At 66.3% G+C, this 26,473-nt stretch overlaps 1 protein-coding gene across 1 annotated transcript in view; it reads right to left on the bottom strand.

Annotated features, from left to right (window-relative positions):
• Positions 1 to 260: 260 nt before the first annotated feature.
• Positions 261 to 26,473, bottom strand: part of LOC128802780 (ryanodine receptor 1-like) — a gene marked incomplete at its 5' end in the record, with an annotated part of 79,021 nt that continues 52,808 nt past the window's right edge. Inside the window, 41 exon segments of the mRNA XM_053969346.1 lie at positions 261 to 310; positions 313 to 355; positions 1,039 to 1,090; positions 1,212 to 1,312; positions 1,425 to 1,489; positions 2,422 to 2,578; positions 2,677 to 2,811; positions 2,895 to 3,041; positions 3,143 to 3,203; positions 4,180 to 4,310; positions 4,426 to 4,468; positions 5,479 to 5,609; positions 6,276 to 6,509; positions 7,369 to 7,455; positions 7,560 to 7,728; positions 7,847 to 7,914; positions 8,287 to 9,584; positions 9,972 to 10,053; positions 10,133 to 10,237; positions 10,877 to 11,005; positions 11,111 to 11,199; positions 11,564 to 11,644; positions 13,380 to 13,397; positions 14,245 to 14,318; positions 14,723 to 14,799; positions 15,256 to 15,335; positions 16,580 to 16,679; positions 16,772 to 16,852; positions 17,313 to 17,364; positions 17,956 to 18,062; positions 19,169 to 19,265; positions 20,006 to 20,118; positions 20,514 to 20,648; positions 21,049 to 21,108; positions 21,349 to 21,519; positions 22,076 to 22,090; positions 23,200 to 23,292; positions 23,403 to 23,490; positions 24,693 to 24,933; positions 25,661 to 25,729; positions 25,732 to 25,971. Coding sequence (XP_053825321.1) covers positions 261 to 310; positions 313 to 355; positions 1,039 to 1,090; positions 1,212 to 1,312; positions 1,425 to 1,489; positions 2,422 to 2,578; positions 2,677 to 2,811; positions 2,895 to 3,041; positions 3,143 to 3,203; positions 4,180 to 4,310; positions 4,426 to 4,468; positions 5,479 to 5,609; positions 6,276 to 6,509; positions 7,369 to 7,455; positions 7,560 to 7,728; positions 7,847 to 7,914; positions 8,287 to 9,584; positions 9,972 to 10,053; positions 10,133 to 10,237; positions 10,877 to 11,005; positions 11,111 to 11,199; positions 11,564 to 11,644; positions 13,380 to 13,397; positions 14,245 to 14,318; positions 14,723 to 14,799; positions 15,256 to 15,335; positions 16,580 to 16,679; positions 16,772 to 16,852; positions 17,313 to 17,364; positions 17,956 to 18,062; positions 19,169 to 19,265; positions 20,006 to 20,118; positions 20,514 to 20,648; positions 21,049 to 21,108; positions 21,349 to 21,519; positions 22,076 to 22,090; positions 23,200 to 23,292; positions 23,403 to 23,490; positions 24,693 to 24,933; positions 25,661 to 25,729; positions 25,732 to 25,971 — 5,369 coding nt within the window.

The raw sequence follows: 26,473 nt of genomic DNA, 5'->3' as shown, positions 1-26,473 counted from the left end.
GGGGGGTTTTGGGGGTCGCAGGGGGTCAGTAATGAGTCAGGGGGCAGCGACACTTGGCAGCGTTTATTTGGGGAGGGGGAAAGGCACTTGAAGAAGGTCTGGGGTCATTTTGGGGCTTTTTGGGGGGGTCAGTGACGAGCCAGTGACCCTCAGCAGCGTTTATTGGGGGGGGGGGGGAGGTGGGTCAAAGGCACTTGAAGGGGATTTTTGGGGAAGGGGATTTTTGGGGAAGGGGGATTTTGGGGAGGGGGATTTTGGGGTCATCCCAGCTGATCCTCGTACTGCTTGCGGAAGCAGTCCCCGGCCGGAAGAAATCCCAGCAGCGCTCCTGGTACATCTTCCACACGTAAGATTCCTGGGGGAGGAATTGGGGAGGGGGCGTCGGGGGCATGGGGGACCCCCCACAGCACCCTCTCACCCACCCTGGGAATTCCACAGACACCCGAAATCCCCTAGAGACGCCCCCAAATCCCCTAGAGACCCTCCCCAAATCCTCTAGAGACCTGACCCAAATCCCCTTGAGACCCCCCCAAATCCCATAGAGACCCCCAAATCCCTTAGAGACCCCCCCAAATCCCACAGAGACCCCCCCCCCCCAATCCCATAGAGACCCCTCCTATAGAGCCCCCTCATGGGACTGCCCTTCCCTGTGGGCCCCATTCTCCCCCTAGACCCCCCCCAGAATCCCCAGTGACCCCCCCCAGACCCCCCAGTGACCCCCCAAGCCCCCCAGACCATCCTGGGACCCCCTCAAACCCCCCCAGACCACTCTGGGATCCCCCCAGAACCCCCCAGTGACCCCCTCCCAAGCCCCCCCAGACCACCCTGGGACCCCCCCAGAATCCCCAGTGATCCCCCCCAAGCCCCCCCCCGACCATCCCGGGACCCCCCCAAGCCCCCAGACCATCCTGGGACCCCCTCAAACCCCCCCAGACCACTCTGGGATCCCCCCAGAACCCCCAGTAACCCCCCCCACGCCCCCCAGACCCCCCAGTGACCCCCCCACGCCCCCTCCCCAGGCCCCCCCCCTCTCCCCACCTGCCCCGTGTGCTCCGTCTCGTCCTTGTTGATCAAATACATCAGGAAAAACCTGGGGGGGGGGGGGGAGGTGGGGAAATCCGGGGGGTGTGGGAGGTCAGCAGGGACCCCCGGACCCCTCCAGGACCCCCCAGAAGCCCCCTGTAGCCCCCCCCGCAGCCCCCCCATCTCACATGTAGTTGGCCAGGTTGTGCTCCTCCAGCGTGTGGGTCTCGAAGCCGTGCGGCGTCGTGTCGAAATAATCGCTCCCGATGCCACAGATGAAACATTTCGTCTGGGGAGGGGGCCCGGGGGTGGGGGTCACAGAGGGGTCTCGGCGCCCCCCGACCCCACCTGGGATGGGGGTCCTCATCCTCCTGCCCCCCCCCCCCCTCCCCCCGACTCACCTCCATGTCCTCCTTCACCTGCTCCTGCTGGTCCCGCAGCTCCCCGAAGGCATCGATGATCAGACCTGGGGGGCATGGAACGGAGGGGTCAGCGGGAGGGGACCCCCAGATCCCCCCCAGGGCCCTTCCAGGACCCCCTGATCCCCCCACATCACCCCCAGGGCCCTTCCAGGACCCCCAGATCCCCCCACATCACCCCCAGGGCCCTTCCAGGACCCCCAGATCCCCCCAAGGCCCTTTCAGATCCCCCCAGATCCCCTTCCAGGACCCCCAGATCCCCCCTGGCCCCTTCCAGGACCCCAGATCCCCCAGCCCCTTCCAGGACCCCCTGATCCCCCCCAAGGCCCTTTCAGATCCCCCCAGATCCCCTTCCAGGACCCCCTGATCCCCCAGATCCCCCCAGATCCCCTTCCAGGACCCTCACATCCCCCCCAGCCCCTTCCAGGACCCCCAGATCCCCCCAGATCCCCCAGATCCCCTTCCAGGACCCTCACATCCCCCCCAGCCCCTTCCAGGACCCCCAGATCCCCCCAGATCCCCCCAGATCCCCTTCCAGGACCCTCACATCCCCCCCAGCCCCTTCCAGGACCCCCAGACTGACCCCACAGCCCCCCATCTGGGGGCCACCCTGGATGAAGGCCAGGAGGATGACGATGATGATCCCCAAAGCCCCCTCCCCATCCCCTGCCAGGGGTGCCCACCCTGGATGAAGGCCAGGAGGATGATGATGACCCCCAGACCCCCTGAAACCCCCTCCCCACCCCCCCAGATGTGGTTCCCACCCTGGATGAAGGCCGGGAGGATGGCAATGACCCCCAAAGCCCCCTCCCCATCCCCTGCCAGGGGTTCCCACCCTGGATGAAGGCCGGGAGGATGACGATGACCCCCAAAGCCCCCTCCCCACCCCCCCAGACGCGGTGCCCACCCTGGATGAAGGCCGGGAGGATGACGATGACCCCCAAAGCCCCCTCCCCATCCCTTCCCATGAGGTTCCCACCCTGGATGATGGCCAGGAGGATGACGATGACGAAGAAGAAGAAGGTGATGTCGAAGACCACGCGGTACAGCTCGTAATCGTCCCCCGCAGGGTCCTCGATCTCGTCGCCGATGCCGCCCCCGGCCCGGACCCCCACGTACATGTGGAACAGGTAACACTGCGGGGGTCGGGGGGGGAGGTCAGGGACCCCCGGAGAACCCCAAAAATCCATCTGGGGACCTCCCCCGGACCCCCCGCCCCCGTCCCCGATCTCACCGTCATCATGTCGTCGCACTTCATGTCGGGCTCGTCCTCATCCTCGCTCTTGTTGTAGAACTTGCGGAAGAAGTTGAAGGCCACCACGGTGTACAGGTAGACCACCACGGCCAGCAGCCCCACCGTCATCACCAGCTGGGCAGAGGGCGGTCAGGGGGGCACACGGGGACCCCCCCGGGACCCCCCCCCCCCACCACACGCCGGGGGTGCCCCCACACCTGCTTGCCGTTGTGGGTGACGGAGGAGAGGATGGTGCGCAGCGTCTTGACGCCCATGGCGATGTCCAGCAGGTGCGAGGCGAAGAAGAAGTTGTTGTAGTGGCCCAGCAGGGACATGGCCATGTACCAGGTGAGGTACAGGAAGGACTGGGGGGCACACCTGGGGGTCACCCCCAAAGCCGGGGGGGAGGAGGGGGGGGGGTCTCACAGCCCGGCTTTGTGGCGCCCCTTCCCCCCCTCAAACTCACGTTATCGGTGAAAATCACCCCGAATTTCCAGATCTGGTAGCGGATGTCGATGGATGTGATCCTGGGGGGGGCCACGGCGGGTGGGGGGGGTCAGCGGGTGGGGACACCCCCAGGAAGGGTCAGGACCCCCCCCCCCCAGGGGATCCCCCAGACCCATGAGGTGGGTGTCTGACTGCCCCCAGGACCACCCAGGACCCCTGACCCTCCCTTAGAACCCTATGGGATCCCAAACTCCCCCAAATCCCTCCCCAGGACCCCAAAATCCCCCTTAGACCCCTACAGGACCCCAAAACGGCCCCAAATCCCCCCCTAGGACCACCCAGGACCCCCCCAGGGGAGCCCCCAGACCCATGAGGTGGGTGTCTGACTGCCCCCAGGACCACACAGGACCCCTAAACCCCACCTTAGACCCCTGTAGTACCCCCAAACTCCCCCAAATCCCCCTCTAGGATCCCAACCCCCCCTTAGACTCCCAAACTCCCCCAAATCCCCCCTTAGGACCCCAAAACCCCCCCTTAGACCCCTGTAGCACCCCCAAACTCCCTCAAATCCCCCCCTAGGATGCCAAAACCCCCCTTAGACCACTGTAGCGCCCCCAAACTCCCCCAAATTCCCCCAAATCCCCCCCTAGGATCCCAAAACCCCCCTTAGACCCCTGTAGCACCTCCAAACTCCCCCAAACTCCCCCAAATCCCCCCCTAGGACGCCAAAACCCCCCTTAGACCACTGTAGCGCCCCCAAACTCCCCCAAACTCCCCCAAATCCCCCCCTAGGACCCCAAAACCCCCCTTAGACCCCTGTAGCACCTCCAAACTCCCCCAAACTCCCCCAAATCCCCCCCTAGGACCCCAAAATCCCCCCTTAGACCACTGTAGCACCCCCAAACTCCCCCAAACTCCCCCAAATCCCCCTCTAGGACCCCAAAACCCCCCCTTAGACCCCTGTAGCACCCCCAAACTCCCCCAAATCCCCCCTCTAGGACCCCAACCCCCCCCCCACAGGACCCCCAAGGTGCCGCAGGTGCCCCCCGTGCCCACCAGGTGAGCAGGGAGCTGTCGGGGGGGGCCCTGCGCTCGCCCTGGGCCCCCATTTCCAGGCTGGCCAGGTCCATGCCCAGCAGCTCGGCGATCCTCTCCCGCCCGTAGATGTCCCCGTACTTCTCCATCACCTGGGGGATTGGGGGGGGGGGGACACCCCAAAATCGAGGTAAAACCCCTCAAAGCGTCGGGGGGGGCACCTCCAAAAGGTGGGTAGGGGGTGGCGGCCCCAGGACCCCTCCTCACCTTCCTCTTGATGAACTTGTCCCAGTAATTGCTGGGGAAGGATCTGGGGGGGGGGTCAAGGCACAAAATGGGGGGGGGGTCAGTGGGGATGACGCCCCCAGGTGGGGGTTGCCGGGGGACCCCAGTTGGTCCCACCGGACCCCCCCAGCACCCCCAAAACCTCTGTGAGACCCCCCTGAAACCCCCAGACCACCCTTCCAGCCCCTCGGAACCCCTGGAACCCCCTCAGTGCCCTCCCAGTGCCCCCCAGTACACCCCAGTGCCTCCCAGTGCCTTCCCAGTTCCCTCCCAGTGCCCCCCAGTACCCCCCAGTGCCCCCCAGTTCCCTCCCAATGCCCCCCAGTGTCTCCCAGTGCCCCCCCAGTGCCCTCCCAGTGCCCCCAGTTCCCCCCCAGTGCCCCCCAGTTCCCTCCCAGTGCCCCCCAGTGCTTCCCAGTTCCCTCCCAATGCCCCCCAGTGTCTCCCAGTGCCCCCCAGTGCCCTCCAGTTCCCTCCCAGTGCCCACCAGTGCCCTTCCAATGCCCCCCCAGTGTCTCCCAGTGACCCCCAGTGCCCCCCAGTGCCCCCCCAGTGCCCCCCAGTGCCCCCCCAGTGCATCCCAGTTCCCTCCCAATGCCCCCCAGTGTCTCCCAGTGCCCCCCAGTGCCCTCCCAGTGCCCCCCAGTGCCCCCCCAGTGCATCCCAGTTCCCTCCCAATGCCCCCCAGTGCCCCCCAGTGCCCTCCCAGTGCCCCCCAGTGCCCCCCCAGTGCATCCCAGTTCCCTCCCCGTGCCCCCAGTGCCCTCCCAGTGCGTCCCAGTGCCCTCCCAGTGCCCCCCAGTGCTTCCCAGTGCATCCCAGTTCCCTCCCAGTACCCCCCAGTGTCTCCCAGTGCCCCCCAGTGCCCTCCCAGTGCCCCCCAGTGCTTCCCAGTGCATCCCAGTTCCCTCCCAGTACCCCCCAGTGCCCTCCCAGTGCCCCCCAGTGCCCTCCCCGTGCCCCCAGTGCATCCCAGTGTCTCCCAGTGCCCCCCAGTGCCCTCCCCGTGCCCCCAGTGCCCTCCCAGTGCCGTACTGGGCGTTGAGCACCAGGCGGTCCCACTGTCCCTTGACGTCGTCGTCCGGGGGCTGCTCGGTGATGTAGAGCCCCGAGAACTCGAGGCGCCGCGCCACCTCCTTCTCCCGCTTGAAGATCACCAGGGGGATCTGGGGACACCGGGGGGGTCACAGGGGACACCGGGGGGGGTCACAGGGGGGTCACAGGGGACACCGGGGGGGTCACAGGGGGGTCACAGGGGACACCGGGGGGGGTCGCAGGGGACATTGGGGACACCGGGGTCAGGGGGGGTCACAGTAGAGCCCCGAGAACTCGAGGTGCCGTGCCACCTCCTTCTCCCGCTTGAAGATCACCAGGGGGATCTGGGGACACCGGGGGGGTCACAGGGGGGTCACAGGGGACACCGGGGACACCGGGGGGGTCGCAGGGGACATTGGGGACACCAGGAGGTCACAGGGGGGGACACAGGGGTTGGGGGGACACACACAGGGGTCGGGGGGGGACACATGGGTTTGGGGTCACACAGGGATTTGGGGGGATCACACAGGGATTTGGGGACCCCCACAGGGATTTGGGGACACACAGGGATTTGGGGACCCCCACAGGGGTTTGGGGACACACACAGGGGTTTGGGGACCCCCACAGGGATTTGGGGACACAGGGATTTGGGGACACACAGGGATTTGGGGACACACAGGAGTTTGGGAACACACACAGGGGTTTGGGGTCACACAGGGGTTTGGGGAGATCACACAGGCATTTGGGGACCCCCACAGGGGTTTGGGGACACCGGGGGGGGGTGTCTCGGGGGTCACCTTGAGGCAGTTGTAGCCGATGATGCACAGGAAGGCCACCAGCGTGTGGGCCAGCGCCAGCCCCCGCAGGGCCGGGCCCATGTAGCCCGTGCTCTCCTCCAGGAAATAATAAACCTCGGGCTCCTCCGGGACCCCCCCCGCCGCCTCCGCGCCCCCCGGGACGCCCCCGTCCTCCTCGGGGGCCGCCCCCGAGCCCTCGGGCTCCTCCGGGGCGCCCGGGGGGTGCTCGGACACCTGCGGGGACGGGGACAGGTGAGGGACCCCGCCCCCCCACGGGGACAGCGGGGCTCCAGACCCCCCCTCTGTGGGGACACGGGGGTCTGGGGACCCCCCCACAATGGGGTATCGGGGCCTGGGGGCACCCAAAGTGTCCCCAAACTCCCCTCTGTGGGGACACGGGGGTCTGGGGACCCCCCCACAATGGGGTATCGGGGTCTGGGGGCACCCAAAGTGTCCCCAAACTCCCCTCTGTGGGGACAGGGGGGTCTGGGGACCCCCCCACAATGGGGTATCGGGGTCTGGGGGCACCCAAAGTGTCCCCAAACTCCCCTCTGTGGGGACACGGGGGTCTGGGGACCCCCCCACAATGGGGTATCGGGGTCTGGGGGCACCCAAAGTGTCCCCAAACTCCCCTCTGTGGGGACACGGGGGTCTGGGGGCCCCTCCCAAAATGGGGGTACCAGGATCGGGGGGCACACAAAGTGTCCCAAACCCCCCCTCTGTGGGGACAGGGGGGCTCCAGACCCCTTCTATGGGGTCACAGGTGTCTGGAGATGCCCCCACAACGGGGTACTGCGGTCTGGGGACCCCCCCCCCCCCCCCAAACGGGGTACTGGGGTCTGGGGGCACCCAAAGTGTCCCCAACCCCCCCTCTGTGGGGATAAAAGGGTCTGGGGACCCCTCCCAAAATGGGGTATTGGGGTCTGGGGCCACCCAAAGTGTCCCCAAACCCCTGTGTGTCCCCACCCCAAGCTCCGATGGCTCTGGGGTGTCCCCACCTCATCTCAGCAGCTCAGTGGGGACCCAGGACCCCCTAAAAGCCCCCCACCCCGAGCCCCAGGCCCCCCAAACCCCCCTCCCCCAGCCCCCCCACCTTGTAGAAGAGGAGGATGAAGTTGATGGCGAAGGCCAGGAACAGCGCCAGGAACCGCAGGTTGTAGAAGTTCCGCGACAGGTAATTCTGGGGGGAGGGGAACCGGCCAATCCAGGGACCCCCGGGACTCCCCAAATCCTCTCGGGGCACCCCCAAACCCCCTCCCCCGGAGACCCCCGGCCCCCCCTTACCAGGAACTTGACCCTCTGCACCTCCAGCTCGCCCCAGAAGTCGAAGCCGCCCTCGGCCGGGGGCTCCCGGCGCTCCCGGGGCACCGACTTGCGCCGCTTCGGGGGGGCGCGGGGCTCCGGCCCCTCCTCGGGCCCCTCGGGACCCCCGCCCTTCTCGCCGTTCTCTGTGCTGGGGGACAGCGGCCCACAGTGGGCGGGGGGGGGGGCTCGGGGACACCCCCGGAGCCGGCCACAGCCCCCCGCGGGGCAGGGACCCCTCCCCAAATTCCCGCCCCCCCCGCCCTTACTCGGCTTTCTCGGTCTCGGCCGGGGGCTCCTCTTCCTTCTGCCCCTCCCCCACCTGCTCCGCCATCTCCTGGGGGGGACAAGGGGGGTCGGGGGGGGGGGGCTGGGGGGGCACATCCCCCCGAGACCCCCCAAAGTCCCCCTGAGGCCGGGCAGGGCCATGGAGGGGGTTGGAATCGGGGCTTTGGGGACCCTCCACGGTGTCCCACCCCCCAAAGGGGACCCCGGGGACCCCCTCCCTCAAAGGGACCCCCAGAATCTCCCTCCCGAGTCCCCCCAAACCCCCCCCACCAGGAACTGCCATTGGGACCCCCAAAATCTCCCCAAGCCCCACCCTCCGCAGTGACCCCCAGGGTCCTCCCCCACCAAAAACCCCCAAAATCCCCCCCTAGGGACCCCCAAAGCGCCACAGGAACCCCCAAAATCCGCTTTCCCCCCTTACCCCGATCTTCCTGCGCAGGATGGGGGTCCCCTCGGGGGTGGGGGGCTCAGCCCCGGGGGGCTCCCCGATGTCCCCGAGCCCCCCGGGGGCGTCGGGGGCCGCCAGCCTGAAATGGGGGTCCTTGCGCGCCCCCGGCCCCGCCGGCACGGCCTTCACCTCCCGCCGCTCCTCCTCCTCCTCCTCGGCCGGGGGCGCCTCCAGCTGCGCCTCGGGGGGCTGCTCCGGCTCCGGGGGTCCCCCCTCGTCGCCCGCCCCGGCCTCGCCCCCGCCCACGGCGTCCTGGGTGGGGTCGGGCATGGAGCCCAGCACCTCGATGACCCCCAGGCGCTGCGCCCCCTCCACCAGCCCCCCGCCGAAGAGCGAGCTCCAGGCCAGGCGCCCCACGGCCCCCAGCACCCCCAGCCCCCCCAGCACGCCCCCCAGCGCCACGCGCCCCGCGCCCACACCCGCCTCCCACGCCAGCTCGCGCCCCGACTTCTTGCGCAGCCTCCTGATCCTGCGGCGCCACGCCTGCGGCGAGCCCAGCAGCCGCCGCAGCGCCCCGAAGCCCGGCAGCGCCGGCGCCGGAGCCTCGGCCGGCTCCTCGTCCTCCCTGTCCTCGTCGTCCTCCTCCTCCTCGTCGCGCGGCGCCTCCTCCTCGGAGATGCGCGAGGCGATCTGCATCTCGAAGATGGTGTCCTCGCAGAAGTTGACGAAGAGCTCCATCTTCTCGGCCTCGCCGCCCTCGTTGACCACGTCGAAGATGAACTGGCGCTTGGACTCCTTGACCTGCGGCATCTCCCACTGCGCCTTGTTGGCGCCGCTGATCTCGAAGTAGATGCGCTCGATGCGCCGCGCCGCCCCCATGATCTCGATGCGGCCCAGGAAGGGCCGGAAATAGTCCAGGATGCTCTCGGCCTGCTCCAGGAAGGTCTTGAGGCGCTGGTCGTGCGGCACGTGCTCCGACAGGTTGGTCAGCAGCACGGCCACGTTGAAGCCGATGTCGCGCGCCGGCTCCTGGAAGCGCTGGGCAAAGCTCTCCACGTCGATCATCTCGTTCTCGTCGGCCTCGGAGCAGGAGAGCAGGAACTGGATCTCGTCGGGCTCGTACTGCTTCTGGCTGTCCATGGCCTTCTGGAAGTCCTTCTTGGAGATGAGCCCGCGCGGGTCGGTGACGAAGTGGCGGAAGGCGTCGGACGAGACGATGTCGCGCAGCTTCAGGAACATGTCGAAGAACTTGAGGATCATGGTGACGTTGCTGGAGGACTCCACCAGCATGTCCACCATCTGCCGGGCGATGGTGCCGTTCACCACGTTCCCTGCGGGGACACGGCGGCGTCACTGCCCTGCCGGTGGCCCCGGAGCCGTGGGGATGGCCTGGGGGGCGTGGGGACACCTGGGTGGTCAGGGGACATTTTGAGTGGTCAAAGGGACACTGGGTGGTCAAAGGGACACCTTGGGTGGTCAGGGGACATCTTGAGTGGTCAAAGGGACACTTTGGATGGTCAAGGGACACCTTGGGTGGTCAAGGAACACCTTGGGTGGTCAGGGGACATTTTGAGTGGTCAAAGGGACACTGGGTGGTCAAAGGGACACCTTGGGTGGTCAGGGGACACCTGGGTGGTCAAGGGACCCTGTGTGGTCAAGGGCCCCCCTGGGGGACGTGGGGACACCCCGGGTGGCACAAGGGGACTCTCCCCAGGTACCTTCGAGCAGGGACAGCAGCATCACCACCATGTCCTTCTGCAGGTCCAGCAGCTCCTTCAGCAGCCCGAGCTGGGACGAGTCCTGCGCACCAGAGCCCCCAGTTACCTCCCAGTAACTCCCAGTGCCCAACCAGTGCCCTCCCAGTGCTCCCGGTGCCCACCTGAGCCAGCTTCTTCATCATGTGTGCGAAGACGTGCAGGAAGCCGACGACGGCGTCCCAGAGGCGGCTGTGGGCCAGGCTCTGCTGGTTCCCAGTACAGGGGCCCTGGGGGACACCGGGACACTGGGAGGGACCCCCGAGAGCCCCCGGGGCACTGGGAGCACGGGGGAGCTTTGTGGGGGTTTGGGGGTCCCAGGTGTGTCCAGGGGGTCCCAGGTGTGTCCAGGGGGGTCCCAGGTGGATTTTGGGGGGTCCCAGGTGTGTCCGGGGAGTCACAGGTGTGTCTGGGGGGTCCCAGGTGTATCCAGGGAGGGTCTCAGGTGGGTTTGGGGGTCCCAGGGGTGTCCAGGGGGGTCCCAGGTGTGTCCGGGGGGATCCCAGGTGTGTTTGGGGAGTCCCAGGTGTGTTTGGGGGTCCCAGGCGTGTCCGGGGGTCCCAGGTGTGTCCGGGGGATCCCAGGTGTGTCCAGGGAGGTCCCAGGTGTGTCCGGGGGGATCCCAGGTGTGTTTGGGGGTCTCAGGCGTGTCCGGGGGGAGTCCCAGGTGTGTCCAGGGGGTCCCAGGTGTGTCCAGGGGGTCCCAGGTGTCTCTGGGGGGATCCCAGGTGTGTTTGGGGGTCTCAGGCGTGTCCGGGGGGAGTCCCAGGTGTGTCCAGGGAGGTCTCAGGCATGTCCGGGGGGTCCCAGGTGTGTCCAGGGAGGTCTCAGGCATGCCCGGGGGTCCCAGGTGTGCCCAGGGGTCTCACCTGGATGTACTCGGTGAGGCTGTTGAACACCTGCTTGGCCACGGCCATGGCCTTGGAGAAGTTCCTCTTGCCCTGCTCGTCGATGACGTCCTTGCCCGAGTAGTACCAGTAGAAGTCACTGATGGACTCCTGGGGACGTTGGGGACAGTGAGGGGACACGGGGCCGGCAGCAGTCGCCGGTGGCTCCTGGGGACACTGGGGACACTGGGGACACTGGGGACAGGTGTGTGTCACCTGCAGGCGCAGCAGGTAGTCCACGGTGCAGATGATGATGTTGATGGTGGTCGTGTTCCCCGTCTGCGTCCGCAGGTAGTTCTGGAAGTCTGGGGGGGACAGGGACACCCCGGGGGTCACCTCGCTGGCACCTCGCTGCCACCTGGGTCCCCCCGTGTCCCCCTGTGTCCCCCCATGTCACCGCCCTCTTCCCGGCCCCTCCTGGCCCAGGGACCCCCGAGCCCCCTCCTCCCCACACAGAGCCCCCCGAGCTGTGTCCCCAGGTGTCCCCAGGTGTCCCCAGGTGTCCCCCCGTGTCCCCAGTTGTCCCCAGGTGTCCCCAGGTGTCCCCCCGTGTCTCCAGGTGTCCCCAGGTGTCCCCAGGTGTCCCCCCGTGTCCCCAGGTGTCCCCCAGTGTCCCCCCGTGTCCCCCCGTGTCCCCAGTTGTCCCCAGGTGTCCCCAGGTGTCCCCACCGTTGTTGTGGCCCTCGCAGAGCAGCTGCAGCAGCCGGAACAGGTCCTGGGTGAATTCATCGTCCGACATCACCTTCTCCCCTGGGGGGACACGGGGGGCACACGGGGACAGCGGGGTCACCGGGGGTCACGGGTGGCACGGGGACACGCCCCAGTGGCACGGGGACACCACAGAGTGGCACAGGGACACCCTGGTGTGACAGGGACACCCCGAGATGGCACAGGGACACCAGAGAGTGGCATGGGGACAATCCAAGGTGGCACCAGGACACCAGAGAGTGGCACAGGGACAACCTGAAGTGGCACAGGGACACCAGAGAGTGGCACGGGGACAATCTGAGGCGGCACCAGGACACTCCAGGGTGGCACGGTGACACCAGAGAGTGGCACAGGGACAACCTGAGGTGGCACAATGACACCAGAGAGTGGCACGGGGACACCGAGATGGCACAGGGACACCGGAGAGTGGCACGGGGACAATCCGAGGTGGCACAAGGACACCCCAGGGTGGCACAGTGACACCAGAGAGTGGCACGGGGACACCAGAGAGTGGCACAGGGACAACCTGAAGTGGCACAATGACACCAGAGAGTGGCATGGGGACGCCCTGAGATGGCACGGGGACACCACAGAGTGGCACGGGGACAAGCAGGGTGGCACGGGGACAGCAGAGGGGACATTGGGGTGGCACAGGGACATGCTGGGGTGGCACGGGGACAAGCAGGGTGGCACGCGGACAGCAGAGGGGACATTGGGGTGGCACAGGGACATGCTGGGGTGGCACAGGGACAAGCAGGGGTGGCACGGGGACAGCAGAGGGGACATTGGGGTGGCACAGGGACATGCTGGGGTGGCACGGGGACAAGCAGGGTGACAGTGAGGACATGGGGGTGGTTAGCAGGGAGGGGACACGCAGGGGACAAGCAGGGACACGGTGACAGCCACCCTCCTCCTGCCCCCCCCAGCCCCATGGAGCCTTAGGGTACCCCTGAGGGACCCCAGCCCTGACCCCCCTACAGCCCTGAGACCACCTGGAGACCCCCCAGCCCTACAGACCCCCAAAAGCCCCCATGGCCCCAGTAATGCCCTATAGCCCCCAGCCCCAAATCCCCCATGGACCCCAGCCCCAAATCCCCCATAGCCCCGATAATGCCCTATAGCCCCCAGCCCCAAATCCCCCATGGCCCCGATAATGCCCTATAGCCCCCAGCCCCAAATCCCCCATAGCCCTGATAATCCCCTGTAGCCCCCAGCCCCAAATCCCCCATGGACCCCAGCCCCAAATCCCCCATAGCCCTGATAATGCCCTATAACCCCCAGCTCCAAATCCCCCATGGACCCCAGCCCCAAATCCCCCATGGACCCCAGCCCCAAATCCCCCATGGACCTGATCATCCCCTATAACCCCCAGCCCCAAATCCCCCATAGCCCTGATAATGCCCTATAGCCCCCAGCCCCAAATCCCCCATAGCTCTGATAATTCCCTATAGCCCCCAGTCCCAAATCCCCCATAGCCCCCTTACAGCCCCCTGGACCCTATAGCCCCCCCCAGCCCCAAATCCCCCATAGCCCTGATAATCCCCTATAGCCCCCAATAATTCCCTATAGCCCCCAGCCCCAAATCCCCCATAGCCCCCTTACAGCCCCCAAGACCCCATAGCCCCCCCCAGCCCCAAATCCCCCATAGCCCCCTTACAGCCCCCTAGACCCCATAGCCCCCCCAGCCCTATAAGGCGCCCCACAGCCCTCCTGCAGCCCCTGAGGCCCTGTAGCCCCCCCTGGCCCTATAGCCCCCCCGTTCCCGCCCCATATTTACCGTTCTCCCGGCTGATGACTGCCAGCGGAGCCGGGGGGAGAGAAGAGACAGTGAGCAGGGGGGGGGACGGGGATTTTGGGGGGCACCGGGGGGAATTTGGGGGTCTGGGGGGAAACCAGGGGTCCAGGGAAAGATTTGGGGTGGGGGGAATTAGGAGGGTGGGGGGGATTTGGGATCCAGGGGGGAAATTGGGGATCCAGGGGGGGAATTAGGGTTGGGGGACACTGGGGATCCAGCGGGGAAATTGGGGGTCCAGGGAAAGATTTTGGGGTGGGGGGAATTAGGAGGGTGGAAAAAATTTGGGATCCATGGGGGAATTGGGGTGGGGGGTATTAGGGTTGGGGGATTTAGGGAACCAGGGGGGATTTAGGGGATCCAGGGTGGAAATTTGGGATCCAGGGGGGGGGAATTGGGGATCCAGGGGGGGAATTGGGGATCCACAGGGATAATTGGGGTGGGGGGAATTGGGGTTTGGGGGATTTAGGGATCATGGGGGGATTTAGGGTTTGGGGGGGATGACAAACAAAGGGGGGCAATTAGGAGGGTGGGGAGCAAAAGATTTTGGGGGGCATTAGGGGCGGGGGGGCATTGGGGTTTGAGGGAATTAGTGGGGGAATTGGGGGTGGGGGGGCATTAGATTTTGGGGGGTTTTAGGGCAGGAACTGGGGTGCATTAGGGGTGGGGGGGCATTAGATTTTGGGGGGTTTTAGGGTCAGGGAGCCACACGCTCAGCAGGGGCTTGGGGTGGAGCAGCGCGGGGGTTTTGGGGTGCAGAACGGGGGGACCCCCCCTCAGTCCCAGCTTGCCCCGTCCCTCTGGGGGTCCCGGGGGGGTCCCGGGGGGGTCCCGGGGGTCCCCCACTCACTCGTGCCCTCCTCGGTGACCATGCCCAGCCCCTCGGCCTTGTTCTGCCGCTCGAAGGCGTTCAGGTCCAGGACGCTGCGGGAGCGGGGTCAGGGGCACCCCAAAACCGCCACGGCCCCGCCCGGGGGTCCCGCCTGCTCCGGGGGACCCCGACAGCTCCGGGGGGGACCCCAATAGCCCCGGGGGGACCCCAATTCCCACAGGGAGACCCCAATTCCCACAGGGGGACCCCAATAGCCCCGGGAGGGACCCCAATTCCCACAGGGGGACCCCAATTCCCACAGGGGGACCCCAATAGCCCTGGGGGGAACCCCAATTCCCACAGGGGGACCCCAATAGCCCTGGGGGGACCCCAATTCCCGCGGGGTGACCCCAATTCCCACAGGGGGACCCCAATAGCCCCGGGGTGACCCCAATTCCTGCGGGGTGACCCCAATTGCCCGGGGTGACCCCAATTCCCGCGGGTCCCCCTCCCGTACCTGCAGGTTTGCATCAGCGCCTGCACGCTCTGGAAGAATCCGACCTCGCGCTTGGACTTGAGGTACTCGAGCATCTTCTGTGGGGCCAGGTGGGACAGGTGAGACAGGTGGGACAGGTGGGGATAGGTGGGACAGGTGGGACAGGTGAGACAGGTGAGACAGGTGGGGATAGGTGGGACGGGTGGGGACAGGTGAGACAGGTGAGACAGGTGAGACAGGTGGGACAGGTGAGACAGGTGGGGATAGGTGGGACGGGTGGGGACAGGTGAGAGACAGGGACAAGGGGGACAGGTGAGACAGGTGGGACAGGTGGGGATAGGTGGGACAGGTGGGACAGGTGAGACAGGTGAGACAGGTGAGACAGGTGGGACAGGTGAGACAGGTGGGACAGGGACAAGGGGGACAGGTGAGACGGGGGGACAGGTGGGACATTGAGGACAGGTGCGACAGGTGGGACAGGTGGGACATTGGGGACAGGTGGGACAGGGACAGGTGAGACATTGGGGACAGGTGGGCCAGGCGGGCTGACGCACCTGCTGCACGTCCGCGTTGCCCCCGTTGAGGATGGAGATGCCCAACTTGAGGGTGGAGGAGACCATGGCCCCCCGCTCACCTGGGGACAGGTGGGGGCACCGGGGTCACCGAGGGGTCACACCAGGGTCACTTGGGGGTCACTCGGGGGTCACTCATTGGTCACTCATGGTCACTCAGGGGTCACTCAGGGTCACTCATTGGTCACTCAGCAGTCACTCAGCGGTCACTCATTGGTCACTCAGGGGTCACTCAGGGTCACTCATTGGTCACTCAGCAGTCACTCAGCGGTCACTCAGCGGTCATTCATGGTCACTCAGCGGTCACTCAGTGGTCACTCATTGGTCACTCAGTGGTCACTCAGTGGTCACTCAGGGGTCACTCATTGGTCACTCATTGGTCACTCAGCGGTCACTCAGTGGTCACTCATTGGTCACTCAGTGGTCACTCAGTGGTCACTCAGGGGTCACTCATTGGTCACTCATTGGTCACTCAGTGGTCACTCATTGGTCACTCAGCGGTCACTCATGGTCACTCATTGGTCACTCAGTGGTCACTCAGCGGTCATTCATGGTCACTCAGCGGTCACTCAGTGGTCACTCATTGGTCACTCAGTGGTCACTCAGGGGTCACTCATTGGTCACTCATTGGTCACTCAGCGGTCACTCAGGGTCACTCAGGGGTCACTCATTGGTCACTCAGGGGTCACTCATTGGTCACTTAGTGGTCACTCAGCGGTCACTCAGGGGTCACTCATTGGTCACTCATTGGTCACTCATTGGTCACTCAGTGGTCACTCAGCAGTCACTCATTGGTCACTCATTGGTCACTCAGCAGTCACTCATTGGTCACTCAGCGGTCACTCAGCGGTCATTCATGGTCACTCAGCGGTCACTCATTGGTCACTCAGTGGTCACTCAGTGGTCACTCACGGTCACTCAGTGGTCACTCAGCGGTCACTCATGGTCACTCATTGGTCACTCAGCAGTCACTCATTGGTCACTCAGCGGTCACTCATTGGTCACTCATTGGTCACTCATTGGTCACTCATGGTCACTCATTGGTCACTCAGCGGTCACTCAGGGTCACTCAGTGGTCACTCAGGGTCACTCATTGGTCACTCAGCGGTCACTCATGGTCACTCATTGGTCACTCATGGTCACTCATTGGTCACTCATTGGTCACTCATGGTCACTCAGGGTCACTCATTGGTCACTCATAGTCACTCATGGTCACTCAGGGGTCACTCAGCGGTCACTCAGTGGTCACTCATGGTCACTCATTGGTCACTCAGCGGTCACTCATGGTCACTCATTGGTCACTCACCCTTGCAGGCGCTGATCATCTGCAGCACCATCTCGGCCGCCCCCCGCGTGTGCAGCCGGGCCTGCTGCGACAGCAGCTTCTGCTTCTCCATCTCCTTCTCCTGGGGTCACAGGGGGGTACAGGGGTCATGGGGGGTCACGGGGGTCAGGGGGGGTCACAGAGGAGGTCAGGGGATTTTGGGGTCCCCCCCACCTCAAACGAATCCTCGGCCTCTTCCTCTTCCTTCTCCTCTTCCTCCTTCTCTTCCTCTTCCCCTTCCTCTGTGTGGCAGCTCTGGGGGAATGGGGGGGGGGTCTTCAAATTAGGAAGCCCCCCCCAAACCCACCTGGGGGTCCCCAAAATCCCTGGGGGCCACCAAAGCCCCCCCCATCCCTGAAACCCCTGTGAAACCCCCAAAATCCCTGGGAACCCCCAAAACCCCTGTGACCCCCAAAATCCCCGGGGACCTCCAAATCCCCCTGTGACCCCCCCCCCCAATCTTTGGGGACCCCAAACTCCCTCAGCCCCATGGGGACCCCCCCCAATCTTTGGGAACCCCCCCCATCTCCAGTTCCCCCCAAAATCCCTGGGGACCCCACCCCAATCCCAGCCCCTCCACCCCCAAAATGACCTCGAGGACCCCCGAGCCCGCAGCCCTTGGGGTGCCCCCGGTTTTGGGGTGTCCCGGTTTTGGGGTGTCCCGGTTTTTGGGGTGCCCCAGTTCTGGGGTGCCGCGGTTTTTGGGGTGCCCCACCTTGGCCATGATCCCGGCGTAGGCCATGTACAGGTGATCCTGCTCCAGGTGGCTGCGGGGTGTGGGGAGGGGGACACGGGTTGGGGACGGGGGGGGGGGACACCCCGGACCCCCCCAAAAGGGGACCCAGGTGAGCCCCAGGTGAGCCCGGGGGGTTGGAGCTGCCCCCGGCCTCAGGTGTCACCCCGGGTTTTGGGGTGCCCACGGTGGGATTTGGGGTCTCCTCTGTGGGGTTTTGGGGTTTCTCCGTGGGTTTGGGGATTTGGGGTCCCTCCCAGTGGGATTTGGGGTTTCTGGATCCCAGACCCGGAGGGATTTGGGGTCCCCTCAGGGATTTGGGGTCCCCACAGGGATCTGGGGTCCCTGCGGGGATTTGGGGTCCCCTCAGGGGTTCGGGGTCACCTCAGGGATTTGGGGTTCCTGCAGGGATTTGGGATTCCCAGTGGAATCTGGGGTCCCCTCAGGGGTTTGGGGTCCCCACAGGGATTTGGGGACCCCAGGGACTTTGGGGTCCCCACAGGCATTTGGGGTCCCTGCTGGGATTTGGGTTTCCCGTGGGGATTTGGGGTCCATGCATTTGGGATCCCCTCAGGGGTTCGGGGTCCCCGGGGGATTTGGGGTCCCCTCAGGGATTTGGGGTCACCTCTGCTCGGTCAGGGCGGTGCGGCTGAAGTGCAGGATCAGCTGGTGCAGTGGGTCCGGCCGCGCCTCCGCCTCTTCCTCCTCCTCCTCCTCCTCCCGCCCCGACTTCTGGGCCCAGAAACCCCAAACCCCGCGTCAGGGGGGCTCGGGGTGTCCCCAAACCCCCGGGGTGTCCCCAAACCCCAAATGGTGTCCCCAAATCCCCGAAGGATGTCCCCAAACCCTCGAAGGATGTCCCCAACCCCAAAATGATGTCCCCAAACCCCCAATGGATGTCCCCAAAGCCCCGGGGGATGTCACCAAAGCCCCGATGGATGTCCCCAAATCCCCAGGGATGTCCCCCAACCCCAAAATGATGTCCCCAAACCCCCAGGGTGTCCCCAAACCCCCGGGGATGTCCCCAAACCCCCAGTGGGTGTCCCCAAACCCCCGAAGGATGTCACCAAAGCCCCAGAGATGTCCCCAAACCCCCAGGGGATGTCCCCAAGCCCAAAATGATGTCCCCAAACCCCCGGGGTGTCCCCAAACCCCCAATGGGTGTCCCCAAACCCCCGGGGATGTCCCCAAACCCCCTGGAGATGTCCCCAGATCCCCGATGGATGTCCCCAAACCCCTGGGGGATGTCCCCAGATCCCCGATGGATGTCCCCAACCCCCAGGGATGTCCCCAAGCCCCCGGGGGTGTCCCCAAACCCCCAGGGATGTCCCCAAACCCCCAGGGATGTCCCCAGATCCCTGATGGATGTCCCAAACCCCCTGGAGATGTCCCCAAACCCCCTGGAGATGTCCCCAGATCCCCGATGGATGTCCCAAACCCCCTGGAGATGTCCCCAAACCCCCTGGAGATGTCCCCAGATCCCCAATGGATGTCCCCAAACCCCTGGGGGATGTCCCCAGATCCCCGATGGATGTCCCCAACCCCCAGGGATGTCCCCAAGCCCCCGGGGGTGTCCCCAAACCCCCAGGGATGTCCCCAAGCCCCCGGGGGTGTCCCCAAACCCCCAGGGATGTCCCCAAACCCCCAGGGATGTCCCCAGATCCCCGATGGATGTCCCAAACCCCCTGGAGATGTCCCCAAACCCCCTGGAGATGTCCCCAGATCCCCGATGGATGTCCCCAAACCCCCTGGAGATGTCCCCAAACCCCCTGGAGATGTCCCCAAGCCCCCGGGAGTGTCCCCAAGCCCCCGGGGGTGTCCCCAGCCCCGGCTGTCACCGAGAGGTCGTCGATCATGCGGTCCTCGAAGGGCGGCTGCTCCCGGGCCAGCCACGAGAGCCGGTAGGACTCCAGGAACATGTTACAGGCCCGGTGCCTGGGGACACCCGTGTCACCTGCGCCCACCTGGCCTCACCTGGGGCCCAGCCCTCCCCCGGGGCTCCCAGGTGCCACCCACGGGGTCCCAGGTGTCACTTAGGGGGTGCCAGGTGCCACCCAAGGGTTCCAGGTGCCACCCAGGGAGTGCCAGGTGCCACCCAGGGCTCCCAGGTGTCACCCAGGGGGTCCCAGGTGCCACCCACAGGGTCCCAGGTGCCACCCACGGGGTCCCAGGTGCCACCTAGGGAGAGCCAGGTGCCACCCAGGGGGTCCCAGGTGACACCCACGGGGTCCCAGGTGCCACCTAGGGAGAGCCAGGTGCCACCCAGGGCTCCCAGGTGTCACCCAGGGGGTCCCAGGTGCCACCCACAGGGTCCCAGGTGCCACCCGGGGTCCCAGGTGCCACCTAGGGAGAGCCAGGTGCCACCCAGGGCTCCCAGGTGTCACCCAGGGGGTCCCAGGTGCCACCCACAGGGTCCCAGGTGCCACCCGGGGTCCCAGGTGCCACCTAGGGAGAGCCAGGTGCCACCCAGGGGGTCCCAGGTGACACCCACGGGGTCCCAGGTGCCACCTAGGGAGAGCCAGGTGCCACCCAGGGTGTCCCAGGTGTCACCCAGCAGGGCTGAAACGCCTCCAAGGACATTCCCAGTTCCCCTGAGGGGGTCTCAGGGTGGCCACCCCCACTCCCAGTGCCCTCCCAGTGCCCTCCCAGTGCCCTCCCAGTGCCCCCGTGCCCACCTGGGCAGGTTGTACAGGGGGGTCATGCGGAAGCAGGCGACGACGGCGCGGCGGCGCTGCTTGGACAGGAGCTTGTGCCACACGGCCTTCTTGGACTTGTAGGGGTGCTCCGTCTGTGGGGGGGGGTCACCTGGGGTCACCTGGGGTCACCTGGGCACCCCTGGGACCCCCCAAAACACCCCAGGGCACCCAAAAGGGCACACAACACCCAAAGCTTGTGACGCACGGCCACCTTGGACTTGTAGGGGTGCTCTGTTTGCAGGGAGAGTCACCTGGGGTCACCTGGGGTCACCTGGGCACCCCCAAACCCCCCTGAGCACCCCTGAACCCCCCCAGGACCCCCCCCAGGGCACCCAGAAAGGCACACAGCACCCAAAGCTTGTGCCACACGGCCACCTCGGACTTGTAGGGGTGCTCCGTCTGTGGGGGGGTCACCTGGGGTCACCTGGGGTCACCTGGGGTCACCTGGGCACCCCTGAGCCCCCCTGAGCCCCCCCAGCCCCCACACCTGCTCCAGGTGGTAGAGCACGGCCGACACCTCCTGCACCCTGCGCACGACCTGCTCGGGGCTGTCGGGGTCCTCGTCCCGGCCCGCCTGGCGCACCAGGGCCATCTGCCAGCGCGCCGAGCCCGTGTTCTCCACCTGGGGACAGCATTGGGGACATTGGGGACAGCATTGGGGACAGCACCGGGGCCATCTGCCAGCGCGCCGAGCCCGTGTTCTCCACCTGGGGACAGCATTGGGGACATTGGGGACAGCATTGGGGACAGCACCGGGGCCATCTGCCAGCGCGCCGAGCCCGTGTTCTCCACCTGGGGACAGCATTGGGGACATTGGGGACAGCATTGGGGACATTGGGGACAGCACTGGGGCCATCTGCCAGCGCGCCGAGCCCGTGTTCTCCACCTGGGGACATTGGGGAAATGGGGGGGCACAGGGGGCTCCTGGGGACACAGGTGACACTGGGCACACAGGTGACACGGGGGACACGGTGACACAGGGGGCACGGTGACACGGTGACATGGGGGCTGTGCCAGCTCACCTTGTCCTGCAGGTGCAGGTTGTTGTGCAGGAACTCCCGAACCTCCTCGTCCGTGTCCTTCTGCAGGGGGGGGGACACAGGGGACACCTCAGGGAGAGGTCCCCAAACCCTTGGGGGTGTCCCTGAAGTGTCCCTGGCCACCCACCAGGGCGCAGTGGCCACCCTTGGCCAGCGCCATGTCCCCAGCCCCAGGGCTTTGTCCCTAAACCCAGGGGACATCTGTGGGTCCCAGGTGTCCCCAGGTGTCCCCAGGTGGCCCCAGGTGTCCCCAGGTGTCCCCAGGTGTCCCCGGGCACCCACCAGGGCGTAGCGGCCCTTGGCCAGCGCGATCAGCTCCTGGTCGGCGGGCGAGCACATGTTGAGGCCGATGGGCAACATCTTCTTGAGCGTGGCCACGATGAGCGAGGTGTGCACCGAGTACCTGTCCCCGCGGCGCCGCTTCTTGGAGCGCTCCTGCTCCGAGCCACCGCCCTGCAGGGACGGGGACGGGGACAGGGATGGGGACAGGGATGGGGACACGGGGTCAGCAGGGACCCCAAAATCTCACTGGCAGCTCCTGCTCCGAGCCACCGCCCTGCAGGGACGGGGACGGGGACAGGGATGGGGACAGGGATGGGGACACGGGGTCAGCAGGGACCCCAAAACCTCAGTGACAGCTCCTGCTCCGAGCCACCACCCTGCAGGGACGGGGACGGGGACAGGGATGGGGACACGGGGTCAGCAGGGACCCCAAAAGCACAGGGACAGGAGTAACCCCATAAGGACAGAGGGGTCCCAGCCAAGGTCACGCCACAGAAGGGTCCTGGGGGTCCCAAGCGTGGTGGCCCCACAGGACAGGACCCTGCAGGAGTTTTGGGGTCACAACCGTGGTGACCCCAGGACAGGACCCTGCAGGAGTTTTGGGGGATCCCAAGTGTGGTGACCCCCAGGACAGGACCCTGCAGGAGTTTTGGGGGGTCCCAGATGTGGTGACCCCCCCGAGGGGTCCTGGGGGACCCCTGTCCCCCCCAGCCCCCTCCCCGCTAACCTGTCCATCTCCAGACTGGGAGCAGCACCCGCAGCCGAGGGGAGAGAAGAGAGAGAGTTAGGGACACTGGGACACCGTTAGGGACATGGGGACACCACTGGGGACAGCACTGGGGACACTGGGACACCGTTAGGGACACGGGGACACCGTTAGGGACACTGGGACACTGTTAGGGACACGGGGACACCGTTAGGGACATGGGGACACCACTGGGGACACCGTTAGGGACATGGGGACACCGCTAGGGACATGGGGACACCACTGGGGACAGCACTGGGGACACTGGGACACCATTAGGGACACGGGGACACCGCTGGGGACACCGTTAGGGACATGGGGACACCACTGGGGACAGCACTGGGGACACTGGGACACCGTTAGGGACACGGGGACACCGCTGGGGACACCATTAGGGACATGGGGACACCACTGGGGACAGCACTGGGGACACTGGGACACCGTTAGGGACATGGGGACACCACTGGGGACACCGTTAGGGACACTGGGACACCGTTAGGGACATGGGGACACCATTAGGGACACGGGGACACCACTGGGGACACCGTTAGGGACATGGGGACAGCACTGGGGACAGCACTGGGGACACTGGGACGGTGTTGGGGACACTGAGACAGTGGTGAATTTGGGGTCTCAGGTGGGATTTGGGGTGAATTCGGGGTCCAGGATAGGATTTTGGGGTGAATTAGAGGTTTAAGGTGGGATTTGGGGTGAATTTGGGGTCTCTGGTGGGTTTTGGAGTGAATTAGAGGTTTGAGGTGGGATTTGGGGTGAATTCGGGGTCCCAGGTGGGATTTTGGGGTGAATTAGGAGTTTGAGGTGGGATTTGGGGTGAGTTCGAGGTTTGAGGTGGGTTTTGGGGTGAATTCGGGGTCCCAGGTGGGATTTTGGGGTGAATTACAGGTTTGAGGTGGGTTTTGGGGTGAATTCAGGGTCCCAGGTGGGTTTTGGGGTGAATTCGGGGTCCCAGGTGGGTTCGGGGCGGTTTCAGGGCTCTGGGGGGGGATTGGGTGGGGTGGAGCCCAGGGGGGGTCGGGTGGGCTGGGGGCGCAGGGGGTCCTGGCGGGGGGGGGGGGGGGGGGCATTTTGGGGTCCCCCCAGCCCACCTTGGCCATCTTGCTCTTGCTGTCGGCCGTCAGGAAGGACATGTTGTTGATCTCGTTCTGCACCACGAAGTTCTGCTCCTCACGCTTGAAGTTCTGGGGTGGGGGGGGACATGGACAGGGGGTCAGGGACCCCCCAAAGGCCCCCTGGGACCCCCCACAGGCCCCCTGGGACCCCCCACAGGCCCCCTGGGACCCCCACTCACGTGAGACTTGGACCAGTAGATGAAGACCTCGCCCACCATGCGGAACAGCTCCTCCGCATCCTCGTTGGGCTCCGTCAGCCACTTGGCCCTGCGGGGACACCGGGGGGTCACCGGGGGTCACAGGGGGGGTCACCACCCAGGGGTCACCATCAGCGGGTCACCGCTGTTGGTCAGCAGGGTCACGAACCCCATGGCCACCATCGTTGGGTCCCCATGGCCACCATTAATGATTCCCCCCGTGTTTGGTCCCTGTGGCCACTGTGGTTGGGTTCCCAAGGCCACCACGGTTGGGTCACCACAGCCATGTCCCCAAGGCCACCACGGCCATATCCCCAAGGTAACCATGGTTGTCACACCCTGGTTGTGTCCCCAAGGCCACCATGGTTGGGTCGCCACAACTGTGTCCCCAAGGCCACCCCGGCCATGTCCCCAAGGCCACCACAGCCATATCCCCAAGGTAACCATGGTTGGCTCACCTTGGTTGTGTCCCCAAGGCCACCGTGGCCATGTCCCCAAACCCACCACAGCTGGCTCACCCCGGTGGTGTCCCCAGCCCCCTGGCCGTGTCCCCAGCCGTGTCCCCAGCCCCCTGGCCATGTCCCCAGCCCCCTGGCCGTGTCCCCAGCTGTGTCCCCAGCCGTGTCCCCAGCCCCCCAGTACTGTCCCCAGCCCCCCATCACTGTCCCCAGCCCCCTGGCCATGTCCCCAGCCCCCTGGCCGTGTCCCCAGCCGTGTCCCCAGCCGTGTCCCCAGCCCCCCAGTACTGTCCCCAGCCCCCCATCACTGTCCCCAGCCCCCTGGCCATGTCCCCAGCCCCCTGGCCGTGTCCCCAGCCATGTCCCCAACCCCCCAGTACTGTCCCCAGCCCCCCATCACTGTCCCCAGCCCCCCTGGCCGTGTCCCCAGCCCCCCTGGCCATGTCCCCAGCCCCCTGGCCGTGTCCCCAGCCCCGGCCCTGACCGGCTGTTGTCCACGTAGCGGATGAGCAGCGGGTAGAGCAGCCCCCTGTCACTGTCCCCAGCCCCCTGGCTGTGTCCCCAGCCCCCTGGCCGTGTCCCCAGCCCCCCTGGCCATGTCCCCAGCCCCCTGGCTGTGTCCCCAGCCCCGGCCCTGACCGGCTGTTGTCCACATAGCGGATGAGCAGTGGGTAGAGCAGCCCCCCATCACTGTCCCCAGCCCCCCAGCACTGTCCCCAGCCCCCTGGCCATGTCCCCAGCCCCCTGGCTGTGTCCCCAGCCCCCCCAGCACTGTCCCCAGCCCCCTGGCCGTGTCCCCAGCCCCGGCCCTGACCGGCTGTTGTCCACGTAGCGGATGAGCAGCGGGTAGAGCGCGTAGAGGTCGCGGCAGAGCACCGAGAACTCGTCGCGGATCAGCAGCTCCGCGTCCTCGCCCTCGGCCTTGCCCTCGAGCCGCAGCTGCTCCTCCTCGGCCACCACCTTCCCCGCGCGCTTCCGCAGCCGCCCCAGCGTGGGGATGAAGTGCGAGCGCAGCAGCTCCGGCCGCGCCTTGCTCACGATGGGCTGGGCGAACACTGCAGTGGGCAACCGTGGCCACTGTGAGCCCCCGGGACAGCCAAAACGGCCCGGGGCCACCAAAACACCCCTGGGACCACCAAAACACCCCTGGGACCACCCCAGGACCACCAAAACACCCCTGGGACCACCCCAGGACCACCTAAACACCCCTGGGACCACCAAAACACCCCTGGGGCAGCTCTGGCTGCACCTTGGTCACGATGGGCTGGGTGAACACTGCAGTGGGCAACCGTGGCCACTGTGAGCCCCAGGACAGCCAAAATGGCCCAGGGCCACCAAAACACCCCCGGGACCACCCCAGGACCACCTAAACACCCCTGGGACCACCAAAACACCCAAGGCAGCTCTGGCTGCGCCTTGCTCACGATGGACTGGGTGAACACTGTGGGCAACTGTGGCCACTGTGAGCCCCGGGACCACCAAAACGGCCCAGGGCCATCAGAAACCCTCCAGGACCACATAGGGCCACTACCATCACCTGTAGGACCCACCCGTGGCCACCAGCCCCATCCTGGGACCACCAAAACCCAGCAGAGTGACCTGCAGGACCCGCCCGTGGCCACCAGCACCATCCTGGGGCCACTGAAACCCACCCGGGGCCAGCAGAGTGACCTGCAGGACCCGCCCGTGGCCACCAGCACCACCCTGGGACCACCGAAACCCAGCAGAGTGACCTGCAGGACCCGCCGGTGGCCACCAGCCCCTCTGGGCACCCTCACCCGCCAGCCTCTTCATCCAGGAGGCCTCGTCGATGCCCAGGTTGTTGACCACGATGTGCAGGATGTGGCCCAGGAGGGCGTTGAGGTGGTGGCCGGTGACGTCGGTGGCCCAGGGGCCCTGGGGGGCGGCGTCGGGGCCGCGCTCCCACCAGCGGGGCAGGTAGTGGCACAGCATGGGCAGCGTCACCTCGATCACGTGTGGCATCTCCGTGTAGCGCGCCCCCGAGTCCGCCAGGCCACCGATGTCCCCCATGAGCCGCTCCAGGTCCGGCAGGTCCGGGCACAGCTCCTCCACCCGCGAGGGGAGACCCAGCACTGGGGACACGGGACAGGGTTGGGGACATGGGGACAGGGGCAGGAGACACCCCAAGGGGAGATGGGGACAGGGCTGGGGACAAAGGGACAGGGGCTGGGGACACCCCAAGGGGAGATGGAGACACAAGGACAGGGTTGGGGACACGGGGACAGGGGCTGGGGACACCCCAAGGGGACGGACAGGACACAGCTCCTCCACCCGCGAGGGGAGACCCAGCACTGGGGGGGACACGGGGACAGGGTTGGGGACACCCCAATGGGACAGGGGCTGGGGACACCCCAAGGGGAGATGAGGACATGGGGACAGGGCTGGGGACACGGGGACAAGGTTGGGGACACGGGGACAGGAGCTGGGGACATCCCAATGGGACAGGGCACAGCTCCTCCACCCGCGAGGGGAGACCCAGCACTGGGGACACGGGGACAGGGTTGGGGACACGGGGACAGGGTTGGGGACACCCCAAGGGGACATGGGGACACGGGGACAGGGGCTGGGGACACA

Source organism: Vidua macroura, unplaced genomic scaffold, assembly GCF_024509145.1.
Source record: "Vidua macroura isolate BioBank_ID:100142 unplaced genomic scaffold, ASM2450914v1 whyUn_scaffold_183, whole genome shotgun sequence".
NCBI lineage: Eukaryota > Metazoa > Chordata > Aves > Passeriformes > Viduidae > Vidua > Vidua macroura.
The sequence above is the reverse complement of the archived record's forward strand: the minus strand, read 5'-3'. Positions and strand labels throughout refer to the sequence as shown.